The following is a 17,628-nucleotide window of genomic DNA, read 5'->3' on the forward strand; positions in this document are numbered from 1 at the left end:
ATCTTTGATGAAGTCAGCTTCTGGATCATTTGAATCTACAAAATACTCAACAAGTCCTACCTCAAGGGGAGATATTAGATGCATATAGATAGATCAAGGATAAGGCTATAGAGTTTTTAGGTTTTGTAGAAAGCTAGTTTTTTTATGTAAGATTCAATTTGCAACGACTATCTTAAAAGCATTTTTGAAGATAACATATAAGTTGAGCTTATAAGGGTCGTCGGCCCTCAGAGAGATACTTCTATCCCACCAGTTCCTACATTTCTTTTGTCAGTGGACACATAGTACATGATACTCAAGGCATGTAATCTTAAGTATACTGGACTAAAACTGAAAAGCTAACTGAGAGTAGTTTTTTTAAGAAGTTATGTGCTAAGAAGTTAAAAATTTATTGTAAAAATTAATAGTCTACTTCCAAAAACAGCTTTTAAAATAAACAAAAATATATCTTTTCAAAAATACCAAAAACAGAAGCTCAAACAAATAGACCTTAAGAAAGATCGGGCAACAGTAGACTAGCACAACCCAACGGACCATAAGAACGCAAGTGACCGCGGAGGTCTATCGGATGGACCAATCCTAGGACGAAAGAGGCAAGATGCGACTCAGCAACATCAGGATAAGGTGGAGAAGGGAGGGCGGGGGCGAGCGCAGCCGTAACAGGACGGGCCGGGTTGGAGATTAAAGACCATCTTTGGACCCAGATCCGTCGTCTGTTTTCATGGGCCTGTAGCAAGACGAGCGCAGCTGTAACAGGACAGCATCTGCCTTATTTTACCAGCTTGGGAGCACAGCCCAACAGCGCAGCGAGAGCCGAGAACGAGCTGCGACTCCGTGACGTGGGCGGCTCCTTGGAATTTGGATACACTTGTCCAGACCTGCGAGCTGCTCAGGTCGGCAGTTCAACACCGTCTGACCGACAGGAACAATGGACGGTTGGGCTCGGCAGGTAAGACTCTTGTTTCTAGACCGCTTGAAGCTGATGAAGTAGATGAGAAACAAGGAGCTCCTGTAGGCTGCTGAGCTGGGTCTGATTGGCCTGTGCTTTGAACCTCGAGCTGCTCCATCGGCTTTGGCTGCTCACCGGACTCACCTCTGTCTATTACAAGCAGTATTAACTCTCATGCCACTCCTAGAGAGGGGTTAGTGAGAAATAGAGGTTAAAATACTGAAACAATGCTCCAGCAAGCCAGTATTCGTTTCGAAAGGAAAAAAGCACCACTGCATGCGCAAACTGTCCAAGGCAACATGCAGTTACGACATGCAAGTCAGCCGATGCCTGCTACAGTTGCCAATCGTACTTACAACAACACGTCACCGGCTCGAATGTGCGAGACTTGGAGGCAAAAGGTTACGCGTCCATAAGCTGCAGCAAAGCCTTCCAGTACCTGGAGCACGACGGGTTCAGGTGCACTGCCCTAAGCAGCCATCTCTCCGGGCTCTGCATCGTCTCCACCAGCTGGTTCTGCTGAGAAGCCGCTGCAGCTGACTGCCTTGCCAGCAGGTGCATTTGGAAGTACACCTCTGCAGGCCTCAGTTCTGCACAATGAAAAGAATTTTTTTAAGCAAATGGGCTTTCATAGCTGCGACCAAACAGCCAACGTAGTACCAACATCGTTCTTTCTCTGAAGCCTGCTTCAGTTTCATACCTGGGGGCCATGAGAACCATTCTAGTCGAAGGTTTTTCTCCCACTTGGTTTTGGAGCCAAGGCTGCCCTCTGCTTGAGCCAGTAGCAATGACACAATAGGTAATGAAGCAAGTGATTTGTGCTGGGCCTTTCTGAGGCTGGAAGCTGCGCGGGATATAAATTGAGGAGCTGCAAACCTCCGGGCAATTTCCATACAGGTCGCACCTGGCAGGGCGATGTTTCATTAGTGCACAATCAAAATTACATAAAAGAGAAATATCTAGTACTTAGTTAAGCTATACTATAGACTACTTTCCACCATGCAGGGAAGCATAAAGAATAAAATTTAGAAGCAGTGATCTAAAGATAACAACAAATTGGGTCAATTCTATTCACCAAAATAACCTATCAACAAAAGTGACAGCTAAGCACTTTTTTCCTTATTCTTTATTAGCATAACATACCAGTTACTTTTACTACCAGTCAATAGCCGGCGAACAAATCACCGGGTAAACCAGATATTTATATACATGGAATAAGACTGGCAGAAAGTTTGTTGACTATATACCGAGTTAGTTTATTTGTGGATTTTACTGGAGGGCATAACACAATCATGTTCACAGTGCAACTTCATACAATAAACAACAGAGGTTTCAGAGAGCAACTGACGACTAAAATGAGCTATATGAGAAGAAAATGGTTTACCATTGAGGAATAAGATGCAGCTGTCTGGATCTCCTTCGGCGCATGCCTGAGCAAGAGCTTTTTCAGCACTCGCAAAGTTTTCATCCCATATAAAGCCCTGAGCACAGGCTAGATTGAAAAGAGATGCCCATTTCGATGGGTCACTACCATTACTTTTAATACATTCTCGAAGATTTTTATCTATTTCATCAGAAGAGCCCTCCAATGAACATACAGATTCGAGGTGCTTCAGCATTACCCAGCCAATTTCAGTATCCGTATGGTTTCGCAAGCATTTCATGTACTCATTCCTGAAGTTCAAAAGATCCCCTTGCACCGCATAGGCCCGACACAGTTGCAAGTGTGCAAAGAAAGTATCCACATGGCTTGAGGGAGTGATCTTTAGAGCTTCTTTAGCTTGAGCAATGCAATTATCATAGTCAAAAGATTGCAAACTAACTTCTGAAGACGAAAGAAGTAGCAAGAACATCTCGTACTGCACAACTTTGTTCTGTTGTGAATTGCTAATGCTGGACAGCACTTGCAAAATGAGCCTCTTCAGAATGATACAGATATGGCTAGGGTACTTTTCATCACGTGCTTTTTGGAAAATGGCAAGTACAAGCAGGTAGCGTGCATCTTGGTTCCATGGTTCGCGGTGAACCCACCTTCAGCGAACAAAATAAACAATTAGCTTGCCTACCAAAGACATACACTGTCAATGTAGCAAGTAGAAGATGTACCTTTGCAGGTGGTGTATTGCATCATATCCACTTAGGTAATGGTGTTCACATGTTGGGAAAGAGAACTTAGGATAAGGGGTGCAGGTAGTATAGCAAGAAACTATTGCGCATGCTTGAATTTGATGTGGAGATTTTAGGCCCATACTGGATGCGTGTCCATGTGACAGAGAAGTAACCCTTACTGCTTCATGAGAAGCCATCCAATCTCCGCTCCACAGCAGAAGAGATCCAAGCTGGTTTCTGCAGCATGCAGCAAACAGGACATAGTGAGCAATATTTGGACTCAATTCTGAAGTTTAGTACCGTTTGGACACCTGATATGACCGATTCAAGCAAGAACATTACCTCACTAAACTGCAGTCGGGATACATGTGCAGAACCTTTTTCAGGTAAGACAAACTACCATCAACCCTCAAGGGCTTGTCCAATTCCCCGACAATCTACAAGGAAAAAAAAATCATATTATTTGTCTAGCATGCATCCAACATAAACTATTTTTTCCATCGAAACACAGAGTGCCAGAATTTTAGGATACTTACAGCCTTCCCAAGAGCAATATTTGAGTGGACTTCACTCATTACTTCATAGGATGTAAGTCTAGGAGGCATACTCAATTGCGGCAACTGAAAACGCTTGTTTGGCTGCAAAGCATCCAATGCAGAGATAATGAATTTCAATTGTGTGCCATAACTGAGTTGACCAGGAAGCTTGTGAATGACTGCAGCTGCAGAGTCCTTCCCGGAAATTTGATATGTCAATGTGCATATGAATCCCAAAGCCGCAGTTGCACTCTCCGGCTTCATGCCAGATAAATTTTCAGCCAATTTTCTAGATACAGAAAGAGCTTCCTCACTTCGTCCAATTCTCCACAATGCAAAAGCATATATCTGCAGTCCATCAGCGTTCAACAATCCTAGAAAATTTGGGAATTACTCATTAGGTTATACATTGTATAGCATGTGGAAAATAACTTAAAACAATCTACTTTTCATGCTATCTGGCCAACTCAGGAGAAATTACAGGATGGAATCCTTCCACTGCATGAAGTGAAAATTAAACAATACCTTGACTTCTCAACTCTTCACATTCCCGCACTGCATCAGTTGCAAGACCAGCCTGCAGTTAGTGCAATGATTAAAGTGCTTATGTAAAACAATCAGCATTCAGGAGTACAATACAAAACAAAATGATTTTAGCTGCTTGGTATGTTTAACTTCATCAAACCAGACATAACCATAACAGTGTAACACTTACCTTGCATAGTGACCGGGCAAGGTTCACTGAAACATTGGTAAAAGCATATCTATTGTCTGACTTGGAAGTGTGCATCATGCCTAAAGCAAATCTCGCATGTTGGTAAAATGTGATTGCAGACTGAAAATCTGACCGCACTTCAGAAACCAAGCCATTTAAATTGTGAGACTCTGGGTAATGAGGTGCTCGTTGAACAGTCTGCCGTACTGCCATCAATACCTACATAATAGCACCAAGTGTAATGAGATTGACATGTTACGGAGGGAGGGAAGGGTGGGGGAGATAACTGCCAACCGCATAAACATAGCCTGGTTCGGTAAGTATTCAAACCCCACTAAGGTAGCAGATTATGTAAACATAAATATTCACATGACTTCTTAGTGAATCAACACATACAACTTGGTGTCAGCAGATTAAATAATGTACAAAATAAGGACAAAGATCGAGTAAGAACTGCCACTGAGTTGAACGAACTGTCGCCAAAAAGAGAATGTGCTTCAAATATGAGGTGGCATGGTATTTACTTTGGAAGCTTCAAGGCACAAGATAAAATTGGGTACATACCTGAGGTGAAAGAAGATTACCAGAACGAGCAGCAATTGTTCCAAGACCAACCTGGAACTCTGGCAGCTAATGCAATTACATCATGAGAATGAAATCAAAACTAGCTTGAAGAAAATCAGAGGACTTGTCATACTGACAAGTGAAGACATTAGCCATGCTAGAAAACTTTACTTACAGGCTGGATCTGCACAGCCCTCAAGCAGCTTTCAAAGGACTCATTTACAGGACTGCCCCTTTTAAATCACATCAAAGCGTAAAATCAGCTTAAATAAATAATAATACACAGAGTATAGGAAACCTTTTGATGAAAGAAGGGGGAGGAGTACCCAGACTGGTGATAGTTTTCAGCCGACATTCCAGCCCATGGCAAGGCCAATGAAGGATCAATGCTTCGAGCTCGATCAAATGCTTGTCTTGCCAGTTGTTGATCACCTGACTGTCTGTAAATCTGAAGGTCAAACTATAAGTTACCTCATGCTAGTAGTAGAAATCAATCAATTGTCGCATTAATAGCAGTACCTTTCCAAGGTATGCCCAAGCTTCAGACAGAGACATATCGAGATGCAGTGCCCTAATAAAAGAATGCTGCTTCAAAACCAGATTACTTGACATTGAACCCAATGTAACCCAGTAATCCTTATTAACTGGTTCCAGTATCAAGGCACCTAGTGACATTTTCTCTGGCAGCTCCCTATTGCACATACAAAAGATAATACAATACTCTAAGACAGTTCTAAAAAAAGACCAGCTGAAAAATAGTATGATATTAGCCTGTGCAACAAAGAGGTTTACCAAACGTTGGGGTTGAGTCTGTTATTGTCATCCAAGGAATAAATTAGATCAAGACAAATAGCAGTATCATTGCGAACATTAGCTTCCCAGGGTGCAAGATGCAGAGCCCGTTGATATGAGAGTTTTGCACCATTTGCAGCTGTCAAACATGTATTTCTCCACTCAAGAATAGAATCTTTGAAAATCTGCTCATCCACACCCCTCTTGATCTTCCCATCAACCCATGGAAAGCATCTCGCAAGTGCGAGCTGACACAAAGCAGGCAAGGTATGTGGTAGAACATAATTCTTCAAATTATAAGATGTCACAAACTTAAACAACGAATTAATGATGAAATAGCAAGTACCTGGACATCCCCATGCAATTTCCAAACACATGAAAGGTGTCCACTCAACGAAGTACAAACTTTGGCAGCTTCTGATGCTTCCTATAAGAAACTACATGATGAACCTATATGGCAATGGGCTATTCAATACTACTTAAAAAAGCAAGTATCAATACCTTCAATAGGCTAGCTGCCCAGCCAAAGGCCCCAGTAGTTACACAATGTCTTGCCCATGCAAGTAATGCAGAAGCAAGCCCAGAGTATGCAGAATGGTTACGTGGAGCCATTTCCAAAGCAGAACGAAACTGTTCAACTCCCTGTATTTTGCAAGAACTATAATGTTACCAATAACAGAGGTATGGGCAGGGGATAAATTGATTTTGAATGGATACTCTGTTACATTAGCATTTGTTGATAAAACCATGTATACCAGCAGAATGATAGCAAATTAAAAAGGCAGGCACAAAACTTCCTACCTTTCTGAAATAACCAAGCATTAGCTGGATGTTTCCACTTTCTATCAATGCAAAGACCCTGGAACTATCCAGTTCAATAGCGCGCCCATATGACTGCCGGGAAAAACTGAATTAAGCACATTCAGAAGCCTCAATACAGCACACTGCAACACTTACTAATGGTGCTCAAAACTGAAAACAGCAAACCTTTACTGCTGCAGTGAACATGCCCAAACGGTGGTATGCCAGACCAAGTGCCTAATGCCATAATATAGAATGTTTTAAATTGATAGCATTGGAACACACAGCATATAAATTGGAGCTAAGAAATTTTGACCAAGGAAAACAGATGGAGGAGAAAACACCCACCTCCCATAAATCTGCGCATGTTGGGTAACCTCGTATTGCATGCTGAAGGCTTTGTATGGCCTCTGACCATTTCCTTTGATGAACCTAAACTTTCACCAACTCATGTCAACACACCTTATGGATAAATTTCTTCTCCCATAGAAAAGTAAATTCCATGCCGCAAAGGAAAAAATCACAACAATTTTTCTTAAAAAAATCCAAAATCTTAACCTCATTAATTTTAACAGAGCACAGATTTGAGTAGCTCCTTGCTTCAAGAAAAAGAAAATCACATTTTTTTTAAAGAAAATTAAAGGCAGCAGTAACAACTAGAAGGTATCCTGTGAGAAAGTGCTCCAAGACTAGAACTTTCAAATATTTTCAAGAACAGCATGATCCAGACCAACTGACTCCTGTTAGCCTGCACGTTTCCATTTTCCTCTCTCAGCTAATCTGGAAGGATAGGAACAGAATTGAGCCAATCCAATCCACTGACACTACAGTAACGGAATTCCAGGGTGATGATTGGTGAATGCCTTAGTGGATGTGGTGTTAACAAACTGCGCTATATAAACTTCCTTAAGCATCAATGATAAATGGATGAGATTGCTATGGGGATTTTAACTACTGAAGGGGTTGGATTCGGTTGAATTTCAACTACTTTCATCAGTTTCTGTGTGACCACCATCAATCTAACTAATTACTGTAAACCAAAGTTCCCCTTAACTAATACCTATGGGCTTAGTTTGGATGGGTTTGGAATGGTGGGATTCGGACCCAATCCAAAAATGAAGCCTTAAGATTTGTAAACTTACCGCCTAGCTGGAACCTCTGTTAATGACACATACCATTGACATGCTTCAATCAATAGTGCATTCAAGCAATAGCCAACAAAGTATACCTGCAAGTAGCCAAGCCTCTGAAAGGCCCAGAATGCGCGAGGTGACTTGCCAGCTGCCTCCTTGCACACAGCAACCTCCAAGCTCTCCTTCCCCTCAACATCTAGCAAGTCACAGAGCGCCTCCTGCACCATAACCCATAAATAAAAAGGAAAAAAAGATACACATGAGAACACCAGCACAAGCAAACGGGCGAACATTTTCAAGGCACATGAGTATATGCATTATCACACACCCCAGCCTCGGCATCGTCAGGGTTGAGCGCCACCGCGCGCTGGTAGCACTTGGCCCCTCGCTGCGTGTCGCCGCCGCGCGCGTAGTGGTGGCCGAGGAAGCGGAAGGGAACGCCATCGTTGGGGTTGAGCTTGGCCGCCGCGAGGAAGTTCTCAGCCGCCGCAGCGCGGAGCCGTCTCGCCTCCTCCCCGTCCCCCTCTTGCTTCGCTTCCGCCTCCGCGCGGCCCCATAGGAAGACTCCCTGCACGCACAGAACCAACGCGAGATTAGGCGCAATAGGGCAATTACGGCAAGCTTTATGCAATGGAGATCGAAGCGTACGAGGTTGTAGTGGTGGAGCGGGCTGGAAGGGTCGGCGGCGAGGGTTTCCTCCAGTTCCCTGCGGAGGTTGGCCTCCGCCGCCTGCGAGGGGAGAAGATAGGGTCAGTAAGAGGTGAGGTGAGGGGGAAGGGGAGTGTGAGAGCGAAAGAGTGGAGCACGGTTTCGAGCATGTCGCCGGCGAGGTGGCGCGGCCGGAGACGGCGGCGGTGAACCGGAGCGTGGAGGAAAGGGGACGAAGCGGCTGCGAAACTTTGCAGCTTAGCACTTGGGAGAAGAAGAAATTGGTCCAAAGCCACCACTACTAATAGTGACTGAGGGATTAAAATTTCACCGAAGTTTCCACGAGATTTCATGAATTTTGGAGGGAATAAAATATTTATATCTGAAATTTTCTATCACTGATACATGGTATCCACGTAGCGAAGATAAAAAATAACAATTTTTTTTTATAAAAGTCCGTAAATTTTGATTTTTTTTCTCAATAAATAAAAAAATTATAAATTTTTTTTGAAACCTACGAGTCTTGGGTGGCCGAGGCACACAAGTAAGGATGGGATGATGAAAAGTGGGAAGAAGTGGTGCTATGAAGGTTGCACTGGCTGCCAATGATGGTCGAGGAGGCGTAGATAAGAAAAATGACAACAAGATCAAACTAAAAAGGAGGTGTTAGAGGTGGCGAAGAAGAAGGAAAAGAAGGAGTATCATGAGCACTTAGCTATAGACAAATCTCAATAAATATGTATCAATTTTAAAATTGTGAGTTGACTTGTATAGTTTGATAAACTATTTATAAGTTGATTTGATGACCATCCATCTACGATTTTCGCTTAAAATGTTAACTTCAAGTGTTGCCGTGCTTTCTTAAAAACGATATCAAGTTTGTGCTTGGAAATGAAATTTCTTTATCCGCGTCATTTCATATGGGAACCTGCTGAAAGGAAAATCATCGATTGTTGTATGACAGTGGACAGAACAACTATTGCCTCAAACCACTAATGAACCATAGCGTGGAAACCACGTAGATCACGTACACATCATATAGGGAATTTTTGTGGGGCACTGCTTGCTGTTTCAACTCAAATGACATTTTGGGCCTGTTTGATTGCTGTGCTCGTTGAGATACCCGAGCAAAATAGCTATTTGCTCAGGCATGAGGAGCTTGCCTGCTTAGGCACAAGGAGAAAAGAAATTGTTTGATGGAACAGAGAGAGGAGGACTCAGGCGTGAGCGCGAGCAAGACGTGTGAGCTCAGTCGCTCAATTTTGGACGCCTGAGCCTGAGCTCATTGCTTGAGTCCAGCAGCACACCAAGGTACCAACCAAACACTACTAGAGAGCTCTCAGGAACAAGCTCAAGCCAGACAAATTTGACGAGTGCAACAACCAAACAAGCCTTTATGTTTCAATTTTGTGCTTACATTAGACCACCGCCCAAGGCAAGCTACTACATATAGAACACACTTGAAACTCCAACAATTATGGATGCAACCAGATCGAATACGAATGGATATTGTTGATTCTTCTTATTCCACATTTTTTCCTCGAAGATAGAATCGATAATAATAGTGTCAGATACATATACATATATGGATATTCTCAATCACGAATACGTATCAAATATGTGACGAGTCACATACAGATAAGGTCTATCTTCGAATATTGAGTAAAAGCAACAACCATATAAATTGCATATATTACGATGTTCGACCATTTCGTGTGTGTAAAACTCAACTATATCAAGCGTCCAACAAGCAAATTAATAATATATTACCATGAGAGAAGTCATATCAGAGCGAAACCAGAGAAGTTACGAGTACCAAATATCCATTTTTATTCTCGGGTATTTGATATCCGATAGATACCCCTCTCTCTACAAACGATTCTGATTCTTGTTACAACTATTCTGACGCTGACTCTAATATCAAAAAAATCTTAAATATATGATTTTTTTTTTCTGAAATGCTATCCAAACCCAAGGTTCCAAAATGCGGGCGAGGACGGAATATCGAGCCCTGGCACATTCTTTGAATATCGCGAATATTGATCAAAATCTGTAGAATTCAATCAAAATTTGCATTTTTTTAAATTTGAATCCAAATTTGATTGGTTTTTGCCAGTATTTGGAATGTGATGGTGCTCGCATCAGTTGATAAGTGTCGAATATCGTGCATTTCATTCGCATTTGCGAACCCTATCCAAACTCCTTCGTTCGGTCAGGAAATATCTGACTCATTTTAACCCCTATCAACAATGGCCACCGTCGAGTAAAAAACTAGGAGAATTCATAATTCAATCGAGCAAGCAATAGCAAAACTATATAAAAAAAATGACATTTACGACTAGATTGATCTTCAACTCGCCACTCGCAACCCGATTCGAGTCCAAAATGACAAATGAACGAAAACTGGCACCCGAACCAGCACTCGTCGGGTTTCGAGATTCCATCTGCATTGCGGTCGGATTTGCGACCGCAGGAGGCTGGGCTATGGCTGTCGGGCGGTGGGGAGGCAATGGTGGTAGCAGGGAGCACGAGCGGCGGGGAGGTGACGACCAAAATCCCGATGCGACTGAGCATGAGAGGCGTTGGTGCATATGTGTGAATGTGTGTAGTGGGCTATGAGAGTTGGGTCGAGCCTTTGTGATTACAGCTAATCTATGAATCCGGAATGAATTTCGGTGGATCGTGGGTGAAATTGAAAATACAAGTCCGACACAACCCATTTTAATTATCCATCCCATCAAACATGTGAGCAAAAATTTAGAACTAAATTCGAACCCATTAAGTACAAAAACCACGAATCCAATTGCTACATTAATAGAGCAGCGGCTTTCCCGGGTGCGCTGGCGCTGAGCTCCAGCGTGGCGAGCAAACGGACGCAACTTCGTCCAGGCACCTGCCATGTGTAATTTCTTTCGCACCGCTTGTTCCCGTCCCCTTCCGGGCTCCATCGATCCCATCCATCCGCCTCCAAATCCCGTCACCTTTTGGTTCCGATGGCCACCACCACCGCCCCTCCTAGACTGGGTGGAGGCCTTGCTCGACGCCCATGCCTACGTCTGCGAAAAGCCCAACGCCACCACCGCCGGTGACTTCACGAGGAACCAGGAGCGCATCGTCTGGGTGCAGGTGTCGTCTGTTGCCCTGGCAGTGTCTCCGGCAGCTTCTCAAGGTGATTTATATTACATCATCGTGTTCCTACTTCTTCGCTCAGCTGCACACCGGCAACAGATATACTGCTTGTGGCATGCCTTTTGTGTCGTAACAATTGCTGGAAGACACTTTCAACCGTGTGTGTGGTTATTGCTGCTTTTCCTTCTTTAAAGTTACTTAAGAGTGTTTCATCATGCTTTTACTATAAGTAATTTGTATGCTACTCGATAATCCATCTTACTTTTTTTTTCAATATGAAGGCCACACCCTCAGCAACAGAAGAGTGAGAGCGCCTCATTCATCTTACTTTTATGTATGCTCTTAATAGGCCCATCTTAAATATATCTATTCTTCTTGCGGTTTGAGTTTTTGCCAGTATTTTGTGAGGATTCAAGAAATGTTGAATTGCTCGGTTCGGCTGAATCAGAATGTGCTCGGCATGATTGTTGATTTATGGACTATTTTGATTGGAACATGGATTTTTTTACAGAGACGCAAAGCTCGTGTAAATCTGGAAGAAATCTTACACATTTTCACAAATACATTGATTCATGGTGCTGGTGCATCAAAATGGAATCCATGCTTGCACCAAATTCTGGAAATGTGCTAATAGTTATGTTGCACACTCCTCTTGCAGTGGCATGGTTCAGATTTTGTCCGTGCGTTTTTTTTTATGGAAGTGCACAACACAGCACGTCGATATGAAGTAGTAGTATCGAAGGTAGACTGGGCACACAAGCTAGCAAAAGGAACCAATTCGCCTGTGACACAGCCCGAAGCGGCGAAGCCACGATGGTACATGAGACATGACCGCTGAAATATTATATTTTTTCAATGGAGGATTTCTCCTTCGTATATACTCCGTTTCTAATCTCTACTGTATAAAAATATAAATTAGTTCTCCTGTCATCTTTTCTCTCTACTCTTTTTCTATCTAATAAAATATTATAAAATTTAAATAATTTATCCACTTTTACCATCCACCTTTATCCTCCAGCCTTCTTGACTTTTTACTGGATACAAATACGAGACTCGTTTTACTAATAAAAATAAATGAAGAACATATGAGAGAAAAATTAGCAGATAATCTTCTCTTATTTTTCGTATCTCATCTGAAATCAAACTACTATATTGCTTTCGACGTATTTGTTCACTTCTATGACACATCTATATCTTTATACTTAAATTTATATTTGATACTACCATATCTAAACAATTAGCTAGTGAAATAAAATTTTGAGCCATCAAGGGAAACAAACTATATTATCTTAAAAATCATAAAAGTTAAAAAATACTATCAATGTGAGGATGACATTTAAGCTCAGACTCCACGTGTCATCTTTACAGACAATATTATTTTTTAATATAGGCATTTTTGCGATAATATCTACCTAATTTTACCAACAAACTATGTACGGGAAACTGAGAATGTGGTGCTGCTAAAACATCAACAGATATCCAAAGTAAAGTGGTAATAACGACAATTAAAAGCCGTCTCAAAGCATGTTCAAGAGGGTGGAAGCTGGAGACTGGACAGATTATAGAAAAGAAAGGCTAAAATGCAGTGCCGTCTTTTCTGAAGTCGCTAAAAATGCAGTGTCAGTATCTCTGCACTTGTCTTTCTAGCCAGTGCCTCAGCAGCAGCGCATTAAGATAAATCTTGCTTTAGACAAGTCGAATCCTCCTTTAACCATCCCTTGAATAATTTCACTATGTGAATAAGGTACAATTAAGTTAGAACATTACAAAATATAATCTAGTAGGTTATTTGGATACTATCTTAGCAAGGACTGATAGTCTTATTACACATTTATTCCAAAAACAAACAAAAGACATCGGCATCCAAAATAATTCACGAGTTCAACTGAGAAATTCATGAGCCAAAGCATAAACTTTACAAGCAGAGTAATTGAAAGCAGACTGCTGAGTGAACTAGACTGGGGCTATTGGTGTGTTGTTCCAACCGTCCCAACAGTTTAACTACTGTTATAACTAGTTATATTTTTAATAAATATCAACCCATATTTAACATATATGTCCACAACCAAGTGCTGTTCTTAGCAGCAAAGAAAGCCCAGTGCCATGGTTACCACCTAGAATCGGCAGTTTTCAAATACTCCATTCACACGGTATTAAAATTGCATTCCAACCTGTTTCCAAATCAAAACGATTCAAGTGAACCGGGTCATACCACACCAGTCATTGGTTCCTGTTTTTCCAGAGTTGACTGCCGGTCCTGTCAAATTTAAATCAACCCGTACTAGGTTCACATATAGTTGTTGATGTTAAAATGTTCAACCTAACTTCCTATTGCAAACCAAATATGATGGACAGTGAACAGAAGGAAGTTCATGTCCTGTTTGGGCAGCAATACTGCTCAGGCAAAGAAAACACAAACACATATGTAGACTAAAACCATTGCAGAAATGGAAGTCAGGGAATTAAACATTATAAAAATCTGGATTGTTGTCCAGTTTGATCAGCTGATCAAGTGTGATGAGGGATGACAGCGTATTGTATACACACTTACACTATTGCATAAAAAAAGAATAAATATAGCTGTGTTCAATCCTCAGTTGCCATTATTGCCCTAAACAAAAATTGCCATATCCCGGGCTTCAGCTTGAATTGAATTAAGCCGCAGAAGAAGCCACGATTTGCACAAGAAAATTCCACATTACTCAGTGGAAGGAGTATACCAATACTATTACTTCAAAAAGAATATATATAGCTGTGTCCAATCATCACCTGTCATTATTCATCTAACAAAAATTGCCTTATCCCCGACTGAAAATGCTACAATCACAACAGTTTGAATTGAATCACGCCACAGATATCCCCCAATTCGAGTGGGAAATCAAATGTACCTATGCCTCACACGTAAGATCTAGTAAATCTCAAATCGGAATGCAAAATCTTAAGAGCTTGCCTTTGCTCCATCCGCCGAAACCGCCACCGTCCCCTCAGGTGCGCCCGCTTCCGCTTCCGCCTCGAGCTGCTTCTTGTTGCGCTCGAGCGCCTCGGCGACCTCCTTGGGCATGTACTTCTCGTCGTGCTTGGCGAGCACCTCGGTGCCGCGCAAGAAGCACGCGCACTCCCGTGCCTTCTCGGACACCTTCCTTCCGTCGCCGTCGCGGCGGAGGTCGTCGGTGAAGGGCTTGAGGAACCCCTCGACAACGACTGAGTGGCCCTCGCGGAAGAGGTCCGGAAGCGCGCCCTCGTACCGGACGAGCACGTCCGTGATGAGGTCCGTGACGACGAATTCGATCTCGGGGGAGGCCGGCGAGGGGTGCGCGATGGAGCCCTCGAGCACGAGCCCGCCGAGGCGGACGCGGGACTTGGAGGGGTCGGCGGTGAATTTGGCGAGCGCGTCGGTGGGCGTGAGGTAGAAGACGAGCTGGTCCTGGAACGTGGCGAGCACGGTGACCACGAACCCGGCCGCGCAGCCGAAGGCGAGGGCGTAGGACCAAAGGCGGCGGGTCTGAAGCTGCCGCGCACGCGCGCCGATGTCGCGGGGGCGGGAGGACGAGGGCCCCGCGCGCCGCGTGGCGGAGGCGAATGAGCAGAGGAAGGGGGCCAGCGGGGTGGTGGCGCGGGGCGTGGGGACGGGGGTTGGGGTGTGGAGAATGGCGGAGAGGAGGCGGCGGCGGGAGGGGAGGAGGCGCGAGAAGGCCATGGGGTCGGGGTCTTGGTGGTGTTGGCCTGGTGGGATCTGGAGGGTGCGGACTGCGGAGACGAAGGACAAAGGCGCGGCGGATGGTCGGCTGCTGATCGGCTTGTTGCGCACGGCACGGCGCACGGCGGCGCGGGGGGGGGGGGGGGGGGGGTGGGGGGGATCGCGGTGGTGGACGTGGTCAGCGGCTGAAGTGAGGCCACAGACGCGACGGTTTTGGGGGACGTGGGAACGGAATCGGGAAGGATTTCAATTTCGTTTTATAATTTTTTTAAGTTTACCGATGGAAAGGTCGATATTTATAAAATTTCATCAAAATTTCGGTTATTTTTGGTTTTCTGCTACGTGATCCTATATATCAACGAATTTTTTTTCTAGAACTAGATATTTCATTCCTCACTGAAATTCACAAGATTTCACTAAAATTTTAATCTCGAGATCAAAGAGCGGTTGAAGACCCCAATATTATGGCGTGGAACATGCTTCATAGGCTCAATGTTTATTTTAGATTTCTGTATAGCTAAAAAACAAGATACGAAAAAGCTTCTACCATCAACAAAAACTCAATTTATCTTGCAATTGTTCAGAATGACTAATCGAATCGGGACAATTAGTTCTTATAGAATGTAATCGACATTTCCAACCACTTTAGTACCTTTAGCACCGAAGGAGTTATTAACGTCTCAAGTGAGGCCACGGCGCAACGATTTTAGGAAACGTGGGAATGGATCAATGGATTCCGTCTGTTTCACGTGGAAATTAGGGAATTTTTTATAAGCATTTGGTGCATTTTGGTACCACCTAAAGTTCTACTGTAAAGTTTGTTTATCATTCCGTCAAAGTTCATTATGCACTTCACTTAAGCAAATTTGACCGTCTTAGGGGGCGAAAATACCGCCTTGCAAATCTTTTCTTTCCGACGGTTCTTGCAATATTTCTTCGTTACAAAAAAGTGCCGAATTTTCGGACCCTAAAAGAAGCTGGGGGAAGTAGACACCATAACGGGGTAGAGAGTAGCAAGCAAGAAAGGGCAAATGCTGAGAATAAAAATGAAGAATGAGGCCATGCCAAGAAAAATGTCAGAGAGGTACGAGTGCAGCTTACAGTTGGATGCAAAGAACTGCAGAGCACATATGTAGAATCAAATCAGTATCCAATCAAAGCTTAAATGACTCGGCAGTCAGTACACCGTGGAGTCTGTATCTGACGATTTGTTGGGGGAATGGTAATCTGTGTCTGACAGCATGTTGATGCAAGACTAGCGAATGATGGTATAGATAAGGGTCTCTTAGGAATTTTTCGGTGAAAAGTTTTATAAAATTTCTTTCTGTTCTTTTCTTTTCTCTTAATTGTACATATCAGCCGTTAAATTAGAGAATGACAGTATGATCAGCCGTTGAATAGAATCTCCTTCCTGAGTAGAAGTTGAAACTCTCGAAGAGTTCAAGAGCACGTCCCTTTGCATGGAGCATCAGTGCAATGGTAAACGGGCTGCCCTGAAACCTCCCATCCGTTGAACCCACGCTCCAGCACCATGATGTTCTTTATTCCTGAATCCTCCTTGCTCTCCGATAGATAGTCTGAAAACATCAGAGCACATGATGGACCTCGCACCTGGAGTGTGATGATAGAAAAGTTAGTAAGGAAAAACACACATTTTTGCATATAATCCATACACTTGAGATAAGATGAAAGAAGAAGAGAATGTTTGGATACAAAATGGAGAACTAAGATAAAGGAGAGAAAATAGGATTTGATTTGATGCATTTCTGTTCCTGCCACCGGATAATAGCAATGCTGCTGCAGAACTAACACAACCAGGGATAATAACAATGCATATGTCCATCTCTAGAGAGTAAAATTGTATGAGGTCTCTGTTCTAGAAGAAATACCGACTAGGTACTATAACTACCAGCCAATAAATGACGAGGTAGAGCTAGAAGATGAAATCTGGTGAGTTAAATATACTGTTCACCTCAACTTGCCATCTATTTCATAAGATAGCGTTAGGACATTAATGGATGTTTAGCAAAGCCTTGGCCATAACAATCAGCAACTACATGGCAAATGAAATATCACATGCTTTCTATTCTTTATGAAAGTTGAAACAACATCACCCGTAATTTCATACACATATTTTATTAAGCAAAAGAAGCTCTATAAGAATGTTTCATGTTAACTCCCTATGTGGTGAATTTTCAATTTTTTCCCCAAGGGACTAGATTCACTAGGGCATTTGGCACAGCCAATTCCAATGGATAAAGAAAAGGAATACTCAGGATATCAAGTTTCTAGAAGACATCTCTTTGTTGACCTCCACATGGAATGTACTGAATTCTAATCCAACTCAATTGCGAAACGCACTTATACAAACTCCGGCAGATACTCTAAAAATTCATCTATTATAGTAATATTATAGTATATACTATTTTTTCATCTCCAACAACTACTATATTTTCTATTTTTTATTACTCTTATTTTCTCTTTAGATTCATAATCATCATATATAAACAGTAATATGTGCGAGAGAGAACCTCAAATTTAAATACCCTTTTCTC

At 42.8% G+C, this 17,628-nt stretch overlaps 2 protein-coding genes across 4 annotated transcripts; both read right to left on the reverse strand.

Moving 5' to 3' along the window:
- Nucleotides 1–531: 531 nt before the first annotated feature.
- On the reverse strand, nucleotides 532–8,526 carry LOC133903286 (tetratricopeptide repeat protein SKI3). 3 transcript variants are annotated; one of them, XM_062344590.1, is made up of 22 exons: nucleotides 8,406–8,526; nucleotides 8,248–8,328; nucleotides 7,928–8,167; nucleotides 7,695–7,817; nucleotides 6,815–6,898; nucleotides 6,653–6,703; nucleotides 6,467–6,559; nucleotides 6,167–6,307; nucleotides 6,012–6,092; nucleotides 5,666–5,913; nucleotides 5,393–5,564; nucleotides 5,200–5,321; nucleotides 5,049–5,100; nucleotides 4,874–4,939; nucleotides 4,310–4,528; nucleotides 4,120–4,171; nucleotides 3,595–3,968; nucleotides 3,401–3,495; nucleotides 3,056–3,295; nucleotides 2,334–2,980; nucleotides 1,650–1,853; nucleotides 532–1,539 (listed from the first exon to the last, which is right to left on the reverse strand). In XM_062344590.1, the coding sequence occupies exons 1-22, from the start codon at nucleotides 8,415–8,417 to the stop codon at nucleotides 1,352–1,354; spliced, it is 3,585 nt and encodes a 1,194-aa protein (XP_062200574.1). In that variant the 5' UTR covers nucleotides 8,418–8,526; the 3' UTR covers nucleotides 532–1,351. The 3 variants fall into 3 exon arrangements, with proteins under 3 accessions (XP_062200574.1, XP_062200573.1, XP_062200575.1); XM_062344589.1 differs by having other exon boundaries at nucleotides 5,049–5,106; XM_062344591.1 differs by lacking the exons at nucleotides 6,815–6,898; nucleotides 7,695–7,817; nucleotides 7,928–8,167; nucleotides 8,248–8,328; nucleotides 8,406–8,526 and having other exon boundaries at nucleotides 5,049–5,106; nucleotides 6,467–6,572; nucleotides 6,653–6,685.
- Nucleotides 8,527–12,647: 4,121 nt separating this feature from the next.
- On the reverse strand, nucleotides 12,648–15,217 carry LOC133904149 (cytochrome c-type biogenesis protein CcmE homolog, mitochondrial-like). The gene is made up of 2 exons (XM_062345658.1): nucleotides 14,327–15,217; nucleotides 12,648–13,107 (listed from the first exon to the last, which is right to left on the reverse strand). The coding sequence occupies exons 1-2, from the start codon at nucleotides 15,071–15,073 to the stop codon at nucleotides 13,105–13,107; spliced, it is 750 nt and encodes a 249-aa protein (XP_062201642.1). The 5' UTR covers nucleotides 15,074–15,217; the 3' UTR covers nucleotides 12,648–13,104.
- Nucleotides 15,218–17,628: the final 2,411 nt, after the last annotated feature.

Source organism: Phragmites australis, chromosome 21, assembly GCF_958298935.1.
Source record: "Phragmites australis chromosome 21, lpPhrAust1.1, whole genome shotgun sequence".
NCBI lineage: Eukaryota > Viridiplantae > Streptophyta > Magnoliopsida > Poales > Poaceae > Phragmites > Phragmites australis.